Source organism: Lissotriton vulgaris, chromosome 4_1, assembly GCF_964263255.1.
Source record: "Lissotriton vulgaris chromosome 4_1, aLisVul1.2, whole genome shotgun sequence".
In the NCBI taxonomy this organism is placed as follows: domain Eukaryota; kingdom Metazoa; phylum Chordata; class Amphibia; order Caudata; family Salamandridae; genus Lissotriton; species Lissotriton vulgaris.
The window spans coordinates 1,401,990,272-1,402,012,590 of record NC_141691.1 but is presented as its reverse complement, the minus strand read 5'-3'; the positions used below and the strand labels follow the sequence as shown (position 1 = coordinate 1,402,012,590).

The window sequence follows — 22,319 nt, the reverse complement described above, 5'->3', positions numbered from 1 at the left end:
TGGAGAGGGAATAATATATTTCACCACGCTGACGTCCTACATTTTCTATACCATTGCATAAACTGGAGTGGGAATAATTATTCCCAGACTCAAATACAACATTTGTAAAAATATTTTTATGTTTGAAATTTTTTATATTTTTGGGAACGTTTTTAATTATTTTTATTTGTTTGATAATGTAATATTTTTTAAATGATTTACTATATTTTGTTATGTATATGTGTGTGTATATATATGTGTGTATATATATATGTGTGTGTGTGTGTATATATATATATATATATATATATATATATATATATATATAATGCTTTTTTTAGTAGTGCAATTAAAGAATTAACAAAATTATGTAAAATATATATTTTTAATATTTGTTTACAATATAATATATTTGTGTGTGTGAACCCAACATTTATTTATCATACCTGAGAAACCTTGGCACACTGTAGCAGCGTATATATAAAGGGTCCCATTGGCTCGCCTTCCAAGTATATAATTGCCATGATTGATATACTCTCAAGCTGTCCAGTGATCAAAGTGGTCGAGAAGATAGTCAGTGGAAGTGCTAAAGCTTATTGACAAAAAGTTAATGGATAAAGGATTACCAGTCCAAATAATTAGAGATAATTGTGTCGAGTTCATGTCCAATATGGCTAAGAATTATTTTGAAAAGCAGGCGGTGAAGCATAGAACTAATTGTTTATACAATTCCTGTGAAGTCGTGAAAGGTGCCATACAAATGGCAACTTAGTGGTGTGGATTGGGAGAATCAAGTCTACAAAATTGTATGCACTTATAGGACCATCATTCAGGAAGATTTGGAGGTGCATTCTTATGAAGTGATGATGGGTAGATGTACAAGAGCAACCTTGAGTGGTTATTACAGAATTCTGGTTTTAATAGGCCTATGGAAGAAGTGAGAAGAAGAATTGCCATTAAGCATAGAAAGTATAAGGAAACATTTGATTGCAAGAGGGGTTCAGAGAATGTAGAAAGTTGTGAGGGTGACTGGGTGAAGGCTAAAATGCCATGTAAGGTAAAAAAATGTGAGAGTCCATTCTCTGATCCTCTCCAAGTGACAGAAGTGTTTTGCTATGCTGTCCATCTCAGTGATGGTGGATTATGAAACCTCAGAAGAATTGCTGTTCTTAAAGGGGAGCGTGGTATATAAAAGAGAGGTTTGGGAGTTTCAGTGAAGTCATTTTTTGAATGTCAACGAGAATATTAATCTAGAGACGATTGGTGAGATGGAGAGCACTATGAACAAGTGGACAGTAGGGGAGGCAGCCGTGGATATGACTGAGAAATGGATGCGCAGAATGTACCAGTCAGTGAAAGCGATCTTGCTCGCAACGAGGGTTCAGATAGTATTGTGAATGAGAAAAGGAAGGAACTGGAAGGTCGTAATAGAAGGGTATGTGCCAGACCCAAATGGATGTCCGACGTTGTGTGTGACCTGAGTAGGCATTACGATGTATTGTTTTAATACGGAATATGTTTTATACTTAATATTGTATTTAATTGATCCTTTGCAACTTGTATTAAGTTTGGAGGTGAATACTGTTCTGCTGATATTTTTATTTTTGTAAGGCCTCTTCCATTCCATCAGCTGTTTCCCCTCCATTCTGGGTCCTTTTCTGCAGAACATTGGCGGAGTTGCTGGAGTGAAAGGACAGTGATTGCTTAATATGTACTTTGGCGTTTCGACATATAATAAATGCTTCTCAGATTACTTAGATTTGTACTTGACACCGCTGAATAAACTCATGTTGAAAATACAGGGATCCTAGAAGCAAGTTGGTAGTTTTGTTGAGAGCATCCTATTGGTCTGTATGCTCAAGTTCCTCTTGAGGCCAACTCAATGTCACTTAAAATGTAAGCCTCATTGCCTGCTAAACCATTTTTGTGGCTGTTGTTAATATATACTTTCTTTTCATCATACTTTGTTTAGAAATGAGCAGAGAGGCAGAGGAGCGGCTTCTCTATGATGCAAGGAATGGCCATGTTGATGATGTTCGAAGACTTCTGGAAAACCGTAAACTGGGGGAAGTGGTGATTAATATTAATTGTAAAGGCAAGTATTCTTATGTTACTTTTAATAGTACAAGGAAGCTGCCATTGTTTATCTTTGTCTTGCATGCAACGTCCTTAACATTGTTCTGACTAGAGTTGATTTGGGCCCATTTTCTCAAAATGCTTGGTGCCCTCCGACCGCAGGGCAGGTAAGGATCACCATTGAGCCATGTAAAGCAGAAACTGAAGAGGATGCAGCGAAATTACCTCTCAATACAAATATCTAAAGTCGTAGGCCGAAAACACATGGCCCGTTTGATCATCAGCCATATTACAGTTATTTTAATCAAGGCCAGTCTTAGCGGTATCCTGTTCCTCTTGTTTAAGGCTGCAAGATGTACATTGTTTCCTTATTGGTATTAGAAGGGGAAGAAATAATTCCAATTAAAGTACTAGCGGGTCCTAAGGGGACCCGGGCTGAGATTTGGGAGTGCTATACACTGTCAGCAAAGTTAACAAGTCTGCTGGGGCACAGGTGTGGGGAATAGAAAATCCAGAGAAGTTGTTAGGCAGATAGCAGACAATGAAAGAATAGTCCTATGGGTACAGAAGCCAGACTCCCACGTACCCGAACTAGCTGCTCTGCGAGGCTTTTTACCTACTCTAGAGGCTTAAGGTCAGAGTAGATATTTAGAGATAGCTACCAGATTTCACAGGGAATTTTAGTCCATAGATCTCGGACATTCAGGGTACAGCCCCAAATAAGTAAAGAGAAAGGCACTGACTCGATGTCTCTGGTCCACGCTTTAAAACGTCAACATTCTGTGCCCAAAAAAAGGTAGGGGGGTTTGAGTTTTCAAAAATGTTAATTAGGATAATGATGACCTCAGTGGAATTGCACTTCAAACTACATGTTTTATAAACGTGTGTACAGGTCTTAACATACACTCCCATCTTCCTAGCAGATACACTTAACCAGTCAATACAGCGAGTAAGGTAGCTCGGTGAGTTAATGTTCCTACTGCATACAGTGTGAAAGCCTGATTACCTCAATTGAATTTGTCCAACAACTCCAAAACCAGCATTAATTTTGTAAACCAGAAGACTGGAAAAGGTGTGTTTGTAACATGAAGTCCCCCAGTAACCCTACTTTTGTCTTTTCTTCTCTTCCTTCCCCATCCTCTGTTAGCATGATCGACCACACTCCCCTATCTCACCACCCTTATCTTGCTTTTGGCACCAAACATTGCTGTGCAAAGGTCAAGCTGGAATGAGAATTCAGGTCAAAGCACTAGTAACATGATTTCGTGGAAAATTGATTATTCTGTAGCCTCTGCTATGCTGCCCTGCAGCTAGTTGTTCTTTTTACTGCTTGTGCAATTAATTTTTGTATAATGTTCTGCTGAGCCATACATGCACTAGGATGTGTGGGTAGAGTCCTTAAGCGGCAGCACAGCTATAAAAGCAGTAGCTTACCGCCTAAATGAGTAAGGTTGGTAAGTATGATAAAGCATTCTGCTTATTTTGGTAGCATTTTTTAATCAGTTACCTGTTGAGTCAGTTGTAAAGGCATGCATTACTCGTCTTTCACTAGTTAATACATTGAATATCTTTGCAGAAAAAAGCTTTTCAGAGTTGTCTACTGTAGGAAAGTCACAATTTCGATGTTCTTTCCTTTGGGTTTTCACTTTTTTGTGAACCCTGTTTTAACTGGAATTTGGGCGGTCTGTGCTGTAACACTGCCAATCATGCTTTGACCGTAAATGGTACTATAAACTGGTTTTCACCCAGCTGGTGTATTTAACTTTCTATCCAGTCCATTGTACTTTAGTGCAGAAATTGCACCAGTTGTGTGAGTCAAATGTTGTATGTTGGGCTGTAGTCGATTTCGACAGACGACGAAGGAACATGAATTATTTATTTAATTTTCCCTTGTGGACGTCTGTCGAATCCCCTCAACCTGGCCCCACCGCTTTTCCCGTCACGGGGCACGGCTGATGTACACCACCCACATGTCTGATATTGCCGCCAGCAGCATCTGTATTCTCTTTCAAGGAAGCAGTTTACAAGCACTGCAGTGCCTTATGAAAAGGAAAAAGGTGTTTGCCACGTAGGAAAACAAAAGCTACATTTAAGTATTGTCGTGTGACCCTAAAATGTGCATTGGAGCCCACAGAAATGAGTGCATTATACATAAAAGGTGACAGCCTGCATGTTGAGAATAGTGTGCCCTCGCAGCGAATAAATACCCTAAGGCTGTTTTCATTGTATAGGTTAAACACAGGTATGGCTGTGATTGAAATCTTTATTTCACATTTCTGCTTGGGAAGATATAATTTAATGGCAAAATAGAGTTTTGATAACTTGTGAAGAAGTAACTTTAGAAAACTGTACTTTGTGCTGCCTTACTAAAACTGATTTGTCACTAAGCCCAACTCCAAAGGCTATCACTTATTCCAGACTAAGCATTAACGGATGCAATGATGGCAATGGCTTGCCTACTGGGCCCAGGGATGTTTGCAATAAATGGCTATTTATTTCACATATTCTAAGGAGACGGGAAAAGTTGGCAGAACATAGGACAGCCTGCACACTTCCTCTTTTTACATGGTGAATACACATTGGATTGCCAAGAACTGCTACCATTCATTTCCAGGGCCCTTTTAGAGATTCTGGTTCCAACTCCATCTTGAGGGGGAAGCAAACCGGTTTTTGCCCATGGCAATGGGGAAGTTACTTCATGTACATAGAGTGGATATGGGAAAGTCAGAGCCCTTCCATGTGGTAGAAGGGGTTAGTCATGTTGAATTTAGGACTTCAAGAACTTTTTGCAATAAAAAGAAGAGGAAATGCTGCCAAAGGAGTTTGATCTCAGCACAAGAAAGTAGACTGCATTGGGTGTAGGAAATTTTCCAACCACTGGCTACTCCGAGGGATAAGACTGACACCTCGCTACCTCCTCAGAACTCTTCCGGACCATGGAAGACCACATCTGAAGAAATAAGACCCTGCTGGAAGAAATAACTGAAGGACTCTGGCTCCCTTTTGCTGATACCCTGAGGCTGAAACTGCTCTTCGGTATCGGGTAACCGATTTTCTGATTTATGGCAGCTCACTGAGACTGGTGCCATGTTCCACTGGCTCTAGATCTTCTCTAATTGTTTCTGGGATAGCACACCTATGAAACAAACTGTCAGCAATGACAAGTTAGTGAAGATTATGCCATTAGTTCTTCGAGACAGATCATGGCAACTCTTCTTATATGGGGTGGACTATGGGAATGCCTGGCTATAGGTGAGAGCATAGCATCAGATAAAACTGGTCTCCCATCTGTCAAAACCGAGACCTCATCCTGACTCCTTGTACATCCAGACCTCATCCATTTTACCACCTCTGTTTCTGGGGCTTCATCTAGTAAGTCTTTTAATTCCTCCCAAGAATATATTGTATTTATCAACATGCTTGTAACAGAGTCATTTTCAGATTCACCTGAGGCTCTGGGTCTTCTTGATGGAAGGACATGACTTAAGAGCACAGTACCTTGCAATTTCATCCGCATGGACGTTTGTGGCATTAACAAAATCCTGTTTGCTCCTGTGTCCTGCACATTCTACAACAGACCCTTCTCTCTGCTGTTACAAAGTTACATATTTTTCATTTAATATTGGGAAACCAGAAGACGTCTGTGACCAGGCTGCCCGAAATTGTGGACCACGCCAACACCCTATTGAGTGTCAGTATACATAGTAACGCTCAGGCTGTTGGAAATCTAACATGGTTTGCGAAGGCAATCAAGTTATCACCCTGTGCCTAACTTACATTGCACAAATAGGAGGCTTCAATCACATCTTCTATGGTGAACACAGTAAATGTTGCTCTCGGAATTCATCATCCATCTCGCAAGAGTCATCTGCAAACAAAGTAGAGTCAGGCTCTTCCAAGCGGATATCTTGAATGTCCGGTCTTGGTTTGGTGCACAATTATGTAACATCTTGACAGTCATAGTCAAACCTATCATCATATGAATGATTCACTGGAAGTAGCAAAATAGTAGAAGGGTGTAATACCTTGCATCTCTTCAAATATAATTCTTTTTACTGCCAAAAGCATTTGATATGTTTAGTAAGTCTGCCGCATGTCATGTGCTGTGTACAAGTTTAGGTCAGCAAGACTGGAAGAATGTAGAACCATTACAATTAGCAAGTAGCCCATAACAGTGCTTTTGCATTGTTGGCTACCGACACCCATTGAGATTACTGCTTCTAGGCATCCAGGAAGTGCTGGGTCACGTTTGGCAGTGAAATAAGCCATTGGCCTTTTTGCTTTCTTGTGAGTCTTTATCAAAACAGACCATGTGCACCCTTCACACTTGTGACCATATAGCACTCTTTTTCATAATCTGGCATTCCTAGCGTTGGTGCACCGCATCGTTTCTCTCAGGTTTTGGAAGGCACTCATGTACTCGATGTCCCAATGCAGCAGACCAGACACATCATTATGTGTAAGTTTCTGTGGAGGCCTTGCCACTAGGGAAACAATGGAAATCTACTGATGACAGTAGCCACCATTCCCAGGAACATCCTAACTTCTCTGTGTGTCATCTGGGGGTTCATTCTTAGGATTGTAGAGAGATTCTCAATATGATGTCTTAAATACAGATTCTCCAGTATTAGGGTGTCTTTCATAGATTCACATGCTTGAATAATTCCCCGTCATCGAAGTGGGAGTCCCACGGTACATAGAATAGTAGTAAGAAACCAAAATATATCTATATCTATATCTATATCTATATCTATATCTATATCTATATCTATATCTATATCTATATATATATATATATATATATATATATATATATATATATATATCCATCCTACTGGCAGTCGCCAGTAGGTATATATAGTTAGGACCTAGTTACCATAGGAATTTCCGAACATTCTATTGGGAATAACTTTGGCGCCGATTGAGGGATCTGCCTGTAATTTTCCTTAAATTTGCCTCGCTCCACTCCTTCCCTGAAAGTTTCGGGGGGATTCGTCAAGCGGGAGCCGAGAAAAAAGGGGGGTCCCAAAACGTGTTTTCCCCATGTTAATTTCCATAGGGACTTTCTGACAAGGCTACAGCTCGAACATCTGAACGGAATTATACCAGATTTGGCAAAATGGTAGGGACTGGTATGCAGCAGTACCTTTTGTATGTTTGGTGTAAATCCCGCCAGTAGTTCTTGAGAAAATTGAATTTGAAATTTTTCAAATGGCATTTTCTATGGGACCTTTAGACACGGCTACAGCCCGAACGGCTGAACGGAATTACACCAAACTTGGCAAAATGGTAGGGACAGGTATGCAGTAGTGCCTTTTCTATATTTGGTGAAAATCCCTCCAGTAGTTGTTGAAAAAATGAAATTGAGCAAATTATATATCTATATGCGCTCAACATTCTATTGGGAATAACTTTGGCGCCGATTTGAGGAATCTGTGTGTAATTGTCCAGAATTTTGGCCAGCTCCGCTCCGCTCCTTCTCTGAAAGTTTCGGGGGGATTAGTCAAGCGGGGGCCGAAAGGGGGGTCCCAAAACGTGTTTTCCCCATGTTAATTTCCATAGGGACCTTTAGACACGGCTACAGCCCGAACGGCTGAATGGAATTACACCAAACTTGGCAAAATGGTAGGGCCTGGTATGCAGATGTGCCTTTGCTATGTTTAGTGAAAATCCCTCCAGTAGTTCTTGAGAAAATTGAATTAGAAATTTTTCAAATGGCATTTTCTATGGGACCTTTAGACAAGGCTACAGCCCGAACGGCTGAATAGAATTGCACCAAACTTGGCAAAATGGTAGGGACAGGTATGCAGTAGTGCCTTTTCTATATTTGGTGAAAATCCCTCCAGTAGTTGTTGAGAAAATTTAATTTGATCAAATTATATATCTATATGCGCTCACCGTACGTGCACGGTACGCGTACGTGCGCGTACCCTTGCGTGCGCAAGCGAGTTTCTGATTGGCTGGCAGTCGACTGTCAACATTCCAAACTGTCCAAACCAGGAAGTGTTGGCCACCATATTGTTTTTCAGGAGAACTAAGGCACAAGAGCCCAAAACAAGAGTGGAAAACACGAAAAGGGAGCAGGGTAGAGACCCCCCAACCCTCTAGCCCTTCTCAGGGGGTCCCAAAAGGACCCCCAAGGGCAAAAAAACAACAATAAAAAGATCGCGGGGTACGCGCACCGTACGCGTAGGGTACGCGTACTGTGCGCGTACCCCGCGATTTAAAAAAAAAAAAAAAAATTTTTTTGCACTTGGTGGTCCTTCTGGGACCCCCTGAGAAGGGCTAGGGGGTCAGGGGGTCTCAACCCTGCCCCCTTTTCGCGTTTTCCACTCTTGTTTTGTGCTCTCTTGTGCCTCACTTCTCCTGAGAAACAAGATGGCTGCTCAGGTGGTCCCAGAAGGATAATAACATATATAAACGTTATACGCTAATAGAATTAGCATTTACAAAACCTTTGAAATTTATTGAAAAAAAATATAGGTTTCACGCCTGATATAGTTGGGAATTAGCATTTAAAAAACCTTGCAAATTCACTGAAAAAACCATAGGTTTCAGGCCTTCTATAGTTAGGAATTAGCATTTTAAAAACCTTGCAAATTCACTTAAAAAACCATAGGTTTCAGGCCTTATATAGTTAGGAATTAGCATTTAACAAACCATTGAAATTGCTCCTATATAGTTAGTTGTACTAACTATATTTCGAGCACCCGCAATCCACTGCTGATGATGTCACATATTACATCATTCATGACATGGTCAGTGACATCACTGATGGCATCTCAAATGACATCACTGATCACATCACTGATATCATTCATGTGATAATACGATGCACCTCCTCACACTCTAATATAACCTTTGATACACCCAGTGTTAAATACAGACTACCATTCTTGAAACCATTGACACACCAATACCAGTTACTACATACGCACTCACTGATTCCTAGGTCTACACACACATTCACCCATAAAATCACTCATACATACAGTCACTCATCAATACAACACTATCATATGCACTCATACACATATACAGACACTCACACACTGCCACTCATCCATGGAGTTACTCCCACACCTAGTCAGTCATGCAAAGAATCAATCATACTTCCATTTCCTCAACTATACAGTTATACACACATTACCTTACTTATTCAAACATATACTAACACATACTTACTCTCTTATACAATCACTGATACAAGTACATAATGATCCATATAGCCACTCGCACATTCACTGGCTCTCATGTATAGTCATTTATATATGCCAACTCTCACATGCACTGTGTTTTACATATGTACTTACTTGCACATGTAGCACTGAGAGATCCATTCACTCACCAACACACCCATGCACAGTCAACCGCCCATATAGCTGTTTCCACATGCACTCTTGAACTCATACACCTAGTGAATCAACTGCTCACACATCTATGCACAGAGTCACACACCTCCCAGCCACCCACACACACACACTCAGTCTCCCATTTAAATACTTGGGCAACCAATCAATAACCCATATAGCCACTGATCAACACATGCAGCAGCTTATACAACAACAGATATACTGATGCACACATTCAGACAGTTTAGTCACTAACCCATGCATTTAGTAAGACGCATTTAATCACTCACTCATACAGTCAGTCACGCACCTACTAAATCCTTCATCCATCCACTCATTCTTCAATATGTAAAACATATTTAAACTTTACAGAAACGGTCACTGTATGATGTCATCAATGATGTCATCAGTGATGTCAAATGAGATGTCTTTTGAGATGTAATCAGTGATGTCACTGACCATGTCAGGAATGATGTAAAATGTGACATCATCAGCAGTGGATTGCGGGTGCGCGAAATATAGTTAGTACAACTAACTATATAGGAGCAATTTCAATGGTTTTTTAAATGCTAATTCCTAACTATATAAGGCCTGAAACCTATGTTTTTTAAAGTGAATATAGATATAGATAGATATACAATATAAATATCCAATACTGTGTATATTTAAAAATAAAAATTTTGAAGTACCATAGAACAGTATTGACTCATAGAAAGCATTGAGGGAGTGTACACTTTTCTAACCTATCCATGTCGTTATAATGGTCCATATTCCAGCTAATCAGGCTGCAGCACCCTCTAGAACCTTCTCCTCAGAAGCTCAAACCCTCAGATTTTCTACCGCACGTCGTGTGAAGGGAGTGTTCCTGAGCTCTGCTCAGTTTTCTTCTATCAAAATCTACAGAATCTCCAGAACATGTCTTATACTAAAAAGCCTTTGTTTCGGCCTTGTGCTTCCTGTGGAAAACTTCGCCTTTTTTCTCAGGACCCTCCTAAAAAATGCATTTATTGCTTATATCCGGATCATGAGGTGAGGAATTGCAAGTTGTGCAGGACCTTTTCATCTAAGACTTTAAAAGACAGAGAGGCCCGTCTCCTCCTGTGGCTGCAGAAGTTGAAGACCACAGACAACCCAGTGTCTGATGTGGAGTGTGTCTTCCCACCATTCCAAGACCTCTCTTAAGCGTGGGTGTTTGACTGAGATTCCTTCTCCTTTTCTTAAAAAGAAGCAGCTCTCAGACGCTCTGAATGCAGTACCCCCACGGAGTCTGCGGCCTCTACGCCTACGGGACCTGGTTCTCTGGAGTCGCCGACTCCAGCTGTGCCCTTTTCCTCTAAAAAAGGTGGCACCCCGTCGACTAGCTCGTCGATGACGAAAACGGTCACCGTGATTTCTACATCGACGACCTGGTCTGTCGACGAAGACGACATCTTCAATATAGTCGACGATGGTTCTAGAGGTGCGGCCTATCTTGTCAACGATAAACAACTCGTCGACGGCCAAGAAATCCGTCTCGTCGACGGCTCCCCCAAAACGTCACTCGTCCTCGTCGTCGACGCTAACCTCTTCGTCGACGATGGTCTCGTCGGCGGCGAGTACCTCGTCAGCGGCCGTCTCGTCTGCGGTGGCCTTGCCGTCGACGGTGGTTCAGTCGACGCTGAAGGCCTCGTCGACTGCAGTTTCGTTGTCGACGATGGCCTCGACGACGACATTGACGAGTTCGTCGACGGGACCGTCGACGGTGCATTTTTCTTTGGTGACTGCAACCACCTTCACAGTGGCAACAGCTACAACTCGACGTCCTACACCACTGGTTTTGAGCCCTGTGCAACATTCCACAGGTCTGCCTGCTCAACTATTTGCATCTGCAGATGAGGATGCCTCTGACGGTTCAGATGTGGATGACGACTTTCGAGCTGTAAATAGCCCGTCTGAATTGAATATAAAATGCCAAGATTATGATGACTAGAATCTAGAGTCTCATATCTCCATTGCAGATTTTTTTTATTTTTTATTTTAAAAATTTTTAATACTGCGCTCATACACCAATTGGTTTCTTGGCGCTCGAAGACAGTGGAATAGGACGCAGGGGGTGTGGACAGCTAACCGTGAGCAAGACGGAACAAATGAGTTTTTAAAGATTTGCGAAAAGTGGGATAGTCAGGGGTGAGCCGAATAGGGAGGGGAAGGGAGTTCCAAGTGAATGGGGCAAGGAAGGAGAAGCCAGCACCACCGTGCTTCTTACGTCTAAACCTAGGAGTGACCAGCAGATTGTGGGCAGAGGATCTAAGGTGTCGGGGAGGAGTGCAAGGGTGTAGACAGAGAGAAATGAAAGCAGGAGCAGAAACATAAAGAGATTTGAAAACGGTGCAACCAAGTTTGAAAATGCATCGTTGCGCAACCGGGAGCCAGTGCAAGGTTTTTAACAGCGGGGTGACATGTTGATGTTTTGGTTGCTGGAAGATTAATCTGGCAGCCTGGTTTTGCACCAGTTGAAGTCGTTGAAGATGGTAGGCTGGAATCCCCACGTATAGACAGTTGGCATAGTCTAAACGTGAGGTGACCAGGGCCAAGATGACAAGAATAAGAGCCTCTGGGGACAGGTACCTTCGGATCTTCCCGATCCTGCGGAGATGGAAAAAGCAGGCCGAGGTGACAGCATTAATGTGCGGCCGCATCGAGAGATCGCTGGAGATGACAACACCAAAGCTCTTCACGGAGTCAACTGGGCAAGGGGGGGGCCGAGGGCAGGAGGCCAGAAGTTGGAAGTCCAAGGATGAGGGGGCCCACCTATCAGGACCAGCTCTGTCTTACTAGGATTGAGCTTCAGCTGGCTGAAGTTCATCCACTCATAGATGGAAAGCATGGTGGTTTGGAAATTACAGCGGGAGAGAGGAGAAGAGTCGATAGGAAAGATAAGTTGCAGATCATCTGCATAATTAAAAGTGGTAACAGAAGAGTGACGGAGGGAGACCAGAAGAGGCTGCATATAAAGATTGAACAAAAGGGGGGATAAGGCAGAACCCTGGGGGACACCGCAAGAAAGTGAAGTGGAAGGGGCAGAAAAGGAGGATAGGTGTACAGATTGGGTCCGAAGTTGGAGAAAGGACACAATCCAAGACAGGGCCAGGCCCGAGATCCCAGCATTTCTGACACGGTCGACCAAAATGTCGTGGTCGACCGTGTCGAAAGCGGCCGAGAGATCAAGTAGCACCAGGGCCTGGGCCAAGTTCTTATATGCCCCCCTGTCTCAGCGTGTCCATGACCGCTGTCACCACTGCCTCCGTAGAGTGGGAGGGTCTGAAACCTGCCTGTTGATCATCGAGGAAATGAGTCTCCTCGATGAAAGAGCTCAGGCAACGGGTGACATAGGTTTCCAAGACCTTCCCAAGATATGGGAGAAGGGAGATCGGTCGGTAGTTGCCTAGTACCGCGGGATCGGAACCGGGTTTTTTCAGGATAGGTACCACCACAGCGCTTTTGAAAGCATTGGGGACAGAGCCTATGGAGAGTGAATGGTTTAGGAGGTCCAGAGGAGGGTCGGGACATGCCATAAAGGCATCTCTAAGGATTTGAGGGGGGCAGCAATCCTTGGGAGAGTCTGAGCCCACAGCCGAAAGTAGAGAGTGGAAGGTGTCTAAAGAAATCGGGGGAAAAACATTCAGGGAGTGGGGATTCGAAGGAGGAAGGGTGCTGATGTGAGACGTAGTGGTAGGGGGAATATTGTTTTTGATTGTGGCAATTTTATCAATAAAAAAAGAATTGAGGGAGTCGCACAAAGCTTTTGATGGCTGAGGCTGAGGTGTTACACGGTCGGGTAGAGAAAGTTCAGCGACAATTGAAAAAATTTCTTTAGTCTTGGATGCAGAGTTAATTACTTTTGGGAAAAATAAGCAGATTTTGCCAGGATGATGGATTTTTTGTAAGATTTAAGTAAGTCAGTGTAGACAGACTTCAATGAGGGATCATATTTCCGCCTCCATCGGCGCTCAGCCTGACGAAGAAGGAGTTTGCTGGCCTTGAGTTGGTCAGTGAACCAGCGCTGAGCGTCGTGGGGTCGCTTCAATTTAATGGATTTGGCTGGAGAGACTGCGTCACTGGCTTGAGACAGCCATTGATGATAATGATCAAGGAGTTCAGTTCCTATGGCTCAATTACCACTTTCGTTGATTTCAAACCTACAATATATGTTAGAAGACTATAATCGTCGTTTTCCACCCTCTACGCTGGTATCTCCAACGCCAACATCAATACCGGTGTCAGTTCCGGTTGCACCGGCTCGGTCGCCAGTTCCTCAAGACGCCGATGATGAGGATAATAATATGGACCAGGATGATGACCCTGTTCTACAAGATTGGGACAATTACCAAACTCCTACTCAGTCTCCTCCGGTGGATATTGGAGGGTTCCACCTTATAATGGAAAGGGCAGCGAAGCGCTTTCATTTACCCTTGGTCACTAGACAAGAGGATTGTTTCCTCTGACTTCAAGGATCAACCTTTAAAGCAAGTGCGTTCTATACCAATTATAGACTTTATTTGGCGGGAATGACTCAAACTTATGCAACGGCCCAATTCAGTTCCGGCGGTACTTCCACGCCTCAACAAGAAATATAAGGCGCCTGACAATTCACCTGCCTGCCTAATTTCCCAGCCAAAGCTGGACTCTGTGATTACGCAGGCTGCCCCAAAGAGATCCCGTAATCCGGCTTCTCCTTTAACATCCCCGCCTGACCAAGAAGGTAGACGCCTGGATACCATCGGCAAAAAGTTCACCACCATGGCTGCGACTACAGTAAGGGTGGCAAATTCCTTGGCCATCCTTGGGCGGTTACGACCGACAAATGTGATCTGAGATGTCAGCCTTTGTCGACCTTATTCCTGATTCATTTAAGGCAGAAGCCCTGAAGATCCTACAAGAGGGTGAAAAAATTTCGTCAGAAATTATAGATTGCGCAATCGACATTTCCTCTACAGGATTCAGACAGCTGGCAGGAGCCGCAGTTTTAAGAAGGCAGGGCTGGCTTAAAGCCAGGTCCTTTCGACCTGAAGTGCATGCAAGAATACTTGACATGCCTTTTGATGGGGAATCCCTCTTTGGCAAGCATGTGAACGATGCCTTGGAGTCCATCAAAAAAGATACGGACACTGCTTGTGCATTAGGATCTCTCCAATATTTGAAGCGGTCCTTTCGTGGAGCACGTGGCCGGGGCTCCTCATCCTCCTTTCGTGACTCTTCCACTCAATCCCGCTCCTATAATGACAACAGACAGCATTACTCTAACCAGAATCAAACCAGACAAACTGATTCTTAACAGTATAGTAGGAATTCTACCTACAGGGGAGGCAATTCCTCTAAAAAACAATTACTTTCTCAATACCAAATCACATCCTACTGCGAAGATTGGAGGTCGGATTTCTTAATACTCTTAAACTTGCTCGAAAATAACATCAGATCGTTGTGTCTTGTACGTGATTTCAAAGGGCCACACACTAGAATTCGCAAGTTTCCTCCCAACCGCCCTCCAAGAGGTCCCCCTCCTCCACACTTAAAGGGAACTGTTGGCGCAAGTTGCAGTTATGATCTAAAAAGGAGCAGTCGAAGTGGTTCCTCGATCACAACAGGGGACAGGGTTTTGTTCCCGATTTTTGTCTTATCAGAAAGAAATCAGGAGAGTGGCGCCCGATATTAGACCTCAGGGCCCTCAACAAGTACATAAAGTCTCAGACTTTTCGGATGCTGACACTGACAGAAATCTTACAGTTCCTAAACCCCTTCCAGTTCCTCTCTACAATCGACCTCCAAGATGCCTATTTTCATGTGCCAATTCACCAGAGAGACAGAAGATTCCTTCGCTTCAAAGTAGGAACAAAACACTTTCAATTCAAGGTTTTACCTTTCGGCCTTCGTTCCGCTCCAAGGGTTTTTACGAAGATCATGGCTCCAGTGGCGGCCTGTCTACGCCTACAAGGCATACAAATTTACCCCTACTCAGACGATTGCCTGATAAAGGCTTCATCCTTTCTCACAACAAATCAACACACTCAAACTTGCCTGTCAGTCTTCAAAATCTTAGGTCTTTCAATCAATCACGAAAAATCTCAAATACTTCCGGCACAGAAAAGAGTCTTTCTGGGAGCTTTGATAGACACAAACCTGGGAAAGGTGTTTGTTTCCATGGAATGCCAAGCACGCATCTCCAATATGGTGACTCTTCTACGCTCAAAAAGGTCTGTTTCGTCTGAACATTGAAATCCTTTCTGACATGACCTCATCCTGCATTCCGTTGATCCCCAACTGCAGGTTACATATGAGAGTAATTCAGGAAGAGTTGGAAAAACAATGACGGCAAGTATCAGGCACGTTCAACGACAAGGTCTCACTGACGCCTCGCATACAGGTGACATTGGAGTGGTGGGCTCACCCTCCCAACGTCGCAACAGGGTGCTCTTTTCTAGAGACAGCTCCCACTCTTACCCTTACCACAGACGCTTCCATGGAAGGTTTGGGTGCTCAACTACAAGGACTGCCCATCAATGGCAAATGGACTGTGATCCAACGCACGTGGCACATCAACCGCCTAGAGGTCTTGGCCATCTTCCTCACTCTAAAATCCTTCTGTCTCCTAGTGGAAGGAGGGTCAGTGTTAGTGCGTACAGACAACACCACCAGTATGCACTACCTCAACAAGCAAGGAGGTACGATATTACTACTACTCTCCAATCAGGCACAGCAGATCTGGGAATGGGCAATAAAATTTCGAGTTCAATTGACTGCAGTTCACGTACCGGGCATCTCCAACGCCTTTGCAGACTCTCTGAGCAGATCTGCCACTGACAACCACGAGTGGGAACTCCACCAACCGACTCTGGATTATGTCTTTCGCCTGTGGGGCCAGCCGGATCTGGATCTCTTTGCGACTCCGCTCAATTGCAAATGCCTTCACTATGCAAGCTGGCATCCCCACAAAGGGTCGAGCGGGAATGCATTTCGATCAATTGGTCGAGAAAATTTGCATACGCTTTTACACCGATCCCTCTTCTGCCTCTCCTCCTGCACAAGATGAGAGCACAACCACATGTCACATCCTGCTAATTGCACCCAGGTGGCCGTGCCGACCATGGTTCACGGACCTTCTTCTCCTCTCTCAGTGCCAACCAATAACTCTTCGCCCCCTGCCTCAACTTCTTACCCTGAACCACGGACAGATCTGCCATCCAGTCCTGGCATCTCTCCAGCTTACTGCCTGGAACCTGAGCACCATGAGTTTGCCCATCTAACTATTGCACCTGACTGTAGGGAGGTCTTCGCTCATGCCCAGGCTCCCTCCACCATCAAAACGTATAAATTAAAATGGAAGCGCTTTTGCATTTGGTGCAACTCAGTAGACATTGACCCTATGCTCGCTATCCCTGAGCAAATCTTGCCTTTCTTCCTTCTACTGGCGAGGTCAGGCCTTTCTCATTCCACACTGAAAGTCTTCTTGGCAGCGTTTTCGACATGATGGTTCCACATCTTTATACTCCTCCAGGATCATTCGCCAGTTCTTTAAAGGTCTATTCCGGATGTTTCCACCCATCCGACGTCCTCTGCCTTCATGGCGCCTGAATCTCGTCTTGGCCCAGCTTCTCAAGCCTCCATTCGAACCAATCCACTCAGCAGATTTGAAATTCCTTACTTGGAAGGTTTTCCTCCTACTCGCACTTACGTCATCCCGGCGTGTGAGTGACATACAAGCTTTTACTATTCAGCCCCCTTTTCTACAGTTTTCAAAGGAAGCTGTCATACTACGTACAAATCCAAAGTTTATACCAAAGGTTCCACCAGACTTCTACCTTAATGAACCTGTGATGCTCAAAACTTTCTATCCTAACCCTCGGTCTCCTGCTGAACGTACTCTTCATTAACTTGACCTAAAACGATGCCTTAAGTTCTATATCCAGCGTACTGCTACATTTCGGAAGTCGGACCAACTCTTTGTAGCATATGGACGGATGCGCAAGGGACATCCGGTCACCAAGCAGACCATCGCTCGCTGGATTTCTTCTGCTATTTCCTACTGCCATCAACGGGCTGGCAAGCCTCTTTCTGCTCCGGTGCGAGCACACTCGACGAGAGCAGTAGCATCCTCTACTGCCCTGTTTGCTGGAGTGCCTCCATCAGATCTGCAGGGCGGCAACGTGGCCCAGCAGGCACACGTTCACAAGGCACTACTGTCTGGAGACCGCTAACGCTGCGGAAATGGCTCTGGGTCAAGCGGTGCTCCGAAATCTCTTCAAATAAGGGTGAGCCACTGTTGCTTCCCCCCACCTGTCATAAAAGGTTTTCTTGTGCAAATACTGTTATCAATCTGTCTTTCTATGATTGCAATTACATGTGTTACCTTTTATGATTATTGTTATTATTGCTTACTGCTTTCTATTCTTATTCAAGCATGTGAATCTATGAAAGACACCCTAATACTGGAGAAGAAGAAAAGTTACTTACCTGCAAACTATGGTTCCCCAGTATTGCTGTCTTTCATAGATTCACATGCGACCCACCCTTCCTCCCCTCAGAGGCTCTCTTCTCCTCATGCACTCTTTGTTCTCTCCTGTGCTACCGAAATCTGAGGGTTTGAGCTTCTGAGGAGAAGGTTCTAAAGGGTGTTGCAGCCTGATTGGCTGGAATATGGACCATTATAACGACATGGATATTTTAGAAAAGTGTACACTCCCTCAATGCTTTCTATGAGTCAATACTATTCTATGGTACTTCAACATTTTTATTTTTAAATATAAACACTATTGGATATTTATATTGTGTGTGTGTGTGTGTGTGTGTGTGTATATATGTATATATATATATATATATATATATATATATAATTATGTGTATGTATGCTTCTTACTACTATTCTAATTACTGTGGGACTCTCACTTCGACGACGGGGAATTATTCAAGCATGTGAATCTATGAAAGACACTAATATTGGAGAACCACAGTTTACAGGTAAGTAACTTTTGTTCATATCGCTTAGTTGACATTGTCATTTTGTATGCAGCACCTTGTGGCAATTCTCTGCCAAGTAATTAAGCAATGTTTTGTATCTTGCTTGCAAGCTTCTTGTGTTATCGATGCCACTGACCAAACACCATGCCATACTGTTAAAACAAAAACTTTGTGAGAAAGCGTATCCTATGAGAATAAATACAAGAGATGAGAAGAGATCGTCGAACAGTCAGAGATCCGCTACTGCAAACTTTAACCACATGACTTGTGTAACTACCTATGCAATTCCCTCTAATAAGGTGGAACTAATTGTGAACAGACACTGGAAAGTTACTTCAGGCTCCTTGAAATCCGAAAAAACTATGTTCTCCTTCAAGCCCAATAAATCATTGAAAGATGAACTGGTACTCAGAACGAAGACTTGGAACCCAGAACACACCTACACAAGTATTGAATCTTCCATTTGTTGTGGGCCACTTTCCCTGTGCCACTATTTGGTCTGTCCATTCACAAGGAAAACCAAACTAGTGGTTTTGAGTATGCATACTCATTGGATTTTACGAATTGTGAAACCACCAACATGATGTACATGATTACTTGCCCCTGTAAGATGAAGTACATAGGTACATAGTACATCAGCTACTCGTAAATTAAAAACAAGAACACAGGAACATAGAAGCATAATAAGAAATTGAGATACTGTATTGTAGAAGGACATTCAGGTAGAGACTTTGAATGGATGATTATTGAATGTTTATCAAACACCAACTGGAACATTGAAAAGAAACTTCTGCGATATGAACAAAGTTGGATATACTACTTATAGACCTCAATTGGTGGGTTTAATGAAGATGTGCAGTGGATTCAATTATAATGTCAGATTTTTTTCCTTAAAGCCCCTCTGAACAGCTGAACCACTTGTATCAAAGATAGGTATGACTGATCACAGACGTTATAATTCTAATATAACTGCCACTGACCAAGTATAGGTTGGATTGTCCACAGGTGTGCTTTGAATTTATATAACGTCCACCTTTCCAAAAAATGGTTAGGACCTATGGGTTATAACTGCACTAACCTGATGATACTTTTAAGTGCATTCATTGTTTTTCATATCTCTTACTATTACATGAGGGCAAGAGAGAATTAACTGTACAATTCTAAGACTCGCACAATCTTTATTTTTAGTTACTGTCCATGAGAGATCTCAAATAATCGATCTCTAAGCAAAAGAACTGAAGCCCATAATCTGGCACCACAGTAAATGAAAGGCTGTCTGCCTCCTATTTCATTACCGATTTCGAAGAAAAAAAAAAAAAACTCTCCTCTGACTAGTAATAAAGTTGTCTTTACGTCATTGCGCTCATTGGGAGGGGCTGCCACACTGCTTTAGGCCTGGAATCATCGGCCACCGGCAAAAAGCGACATACCAGGTATTGGCCTTGGTGTTATAGGTGCACCTTCCCTTTGATGAAGTAAGCTGACACTCGGGAAGGTTTATTTCAGTTTTTATTTTTTTTATTTTCCAACTGGGCTTTTTTATTTGTAGCCTGAAGCTAAAGGATTAGTACCACTTTAACATTAAAATAATTTTACCCCATGGCGAATAATATGGCAATAGCCTCCAACAGGGTATGATGAGATGGAAGGTCCCTTATGGATTTTGTATATACTTGCATTTGGGTTTCTAATGACACTACACCACATTTCCATGAACACCCAAATGACCTTTATCTATGCCGTTTGCATGAGCTGTCTTCAGCGTTTTTGTAGTCTGTGTCCTTTGCATGCATTGCCGTAATTAGAGTTAAAGTTTAATATATATATGTGTGGTTATTTCCACTTAGACGATGTTATGGCACCTTGTCTGCCAAGTACTTCAACTGCCAATAAATCACATTCTGCTTAATATCAAAGCGAATCTCTGGACACAAACCTAGAACAAACTGTGACCATAACCCACTAAGATTCTCCCTTTCAGGATTTTCAACACCACTGAACTGTTTGAAAACTTGAATGAATCTCTCATAATAAAAATGCACCAATTGTTTGGATTCTTTAGTAGTTGTGATTATTTTGGGCGAATCGGCCTCTTTCTGCGTGACCTTCATTTTCAAACGAGCAATCACCTGATTATACATGTCCATAGATGGCATATTAAGTCTAACGTCTCTCTCTGCGATTCAGCAGTTGGCCAATCGACCACCGCCTTCCATTCTGCCCACAGTACATCAAGGACCACAGCATCAAGGCAAGTAATAAAGTTCTCTTTACGCATTTTTGTAGTCTCACAGTTCTGTCCTTCTCATGCACCACATGTTCCCACGCATTCATCGCTTCAAATTGTGCAGTTCTTGGTTCAGGATTCATCTCCTTCCTCACTCACATCAGATTCTCAATTATCCTAACATTGAATGCCAATGAAATAACGTCCAATCCCAACATGGCACACAAGCTTAACAACCCGTCTCCATGTGACACCTAATGATGTTACTCGTAGCAACACACAGCAGCCCTCATTTCACTACAATCAGCTTTGCATAAGTTCAAATTCCAGAATAGAACAACTCTTGTCTTCTTTCCTAAAGAAATATAGAATCCGTTATTGTACATGGGGAATAGTACCTTCCTGCTACTACTAAACACACTAGGCAAGTTCTCGACCAGCATATGTTCTACTCCTGTACATGAAGGATCAACTTCACACCAAATTCAGTTAGTACAGGCTTGCAATAGAAGTTTAATAAGTCCTCATCTTGGCATGGACAGGTGCCTCATAGCCTAATACCTCAACCTTCTTAACAGACCAGTAAATTCAAGGATTATGATGAATCCGATGACCAAACTTGAGCTCCAAGCAATACCTGTATTAATCTCCATTAGCGCAAAGATACGCGGACAAGCACTTTTATTCTCAACTTTAACACAGACCCCTCTTGGACTTAAATTTGACGCCACAGCTCAAAGCTTGGCAATCATCAAAAGCGGCAAACACCACAACTCTTGACAAGTCACAACCAAAATTGCCCAACGTATTCATACACTGCAACTCCTATAAGGAACGTTAAAACGCCATCAATAATCCGAATGGGACCATGGAAATCTAAAACGCAGATCAATTTGGAGCATATTTTGAATTTGGGGAGAATTTAAAATTCCTCTAGCCAGAGTGGTAATCCTACTCTGCTAACTGTTTTGTTAGCGCTTTTCTTAGTGCAAATCTAGGGCCCATAAACTATCATCTGAATAACCGAAGTTGAGAACAGAGGATGGTCACCAAAACAAATACATTTAAATACCGTGAAGCACATTAGGCTGCACTAGGAAGACGGAGAATGGTTACATTTCAGACCATAAAAGCTTCTTAAACGTTAAAATGTTTACAGATGAAAGTCAAAGTCCACCTTTGACTTGCAGTTACATCATTTGTATTCTGCACTTACTTGACACCTTTACTTCATCCACTGATGAATGGAAACTTGCATAGATCAACTCTCTCCTCCAAGAAGCCCACAGCTGACCCGAATCAAGTGAGCAACTTCTAACCTATCTACCTGCTCCCCTGTCCAGCCAAATGATTGAGAAGGCCATCACCAAGCAACTCACCTCAAGCTACACCATCTTCTAGACAACACTCAGTGAGGATTCTGAAAGAACCACAGCACTGAAACAGCAGTCCTCATGGTCACCAGTGACCTTTGAACCATCCTGGATCGAGGAGAAACAGCCGCCCTTTAGGAATGTACCCCTTTTTGCATGGTTCCCCCCCCCCCCCACCTTTTGCCTGCATTTTGATGTACTTTGACTGAGTGTGGGTCCCTGCCAAACAGGTACCCAGGACCTATGTTCTTCCCCTAAACTGAACAGTTGCAAAACCCAATTGGCAACTCTCTGGTCGCATACAAGTCCCTTGTAAAAGGT

At 43.0% G+C, this 22,319-nt stretch overlaps 1 protein-coding gene across 1 annotated transcript in view; it reads left to right on the top strand.

Moving 5' to 3' along the window:
- Window positions 1–22,319, top strand: part of OSBPL1A (oxysterol binding protein like 1A) — a 2,145,795-nt gene that overhangs the window by 104,027 nt on the left and 2,019,449 nt on the right. The window contains exon 2 of the mRNA XM_086965647.1: window positions 1,952–2,074. Within this exon, the coding sequence (XP_086821773.1) occupies window positions 1,954–2,074 (121 nt within the window). The 5' untranslated portion in view covers window positions 1,952–1,953. The remainder of the gene's footprint in view (window positions 1–1,951; window positions 2,075–22,319) is intronic.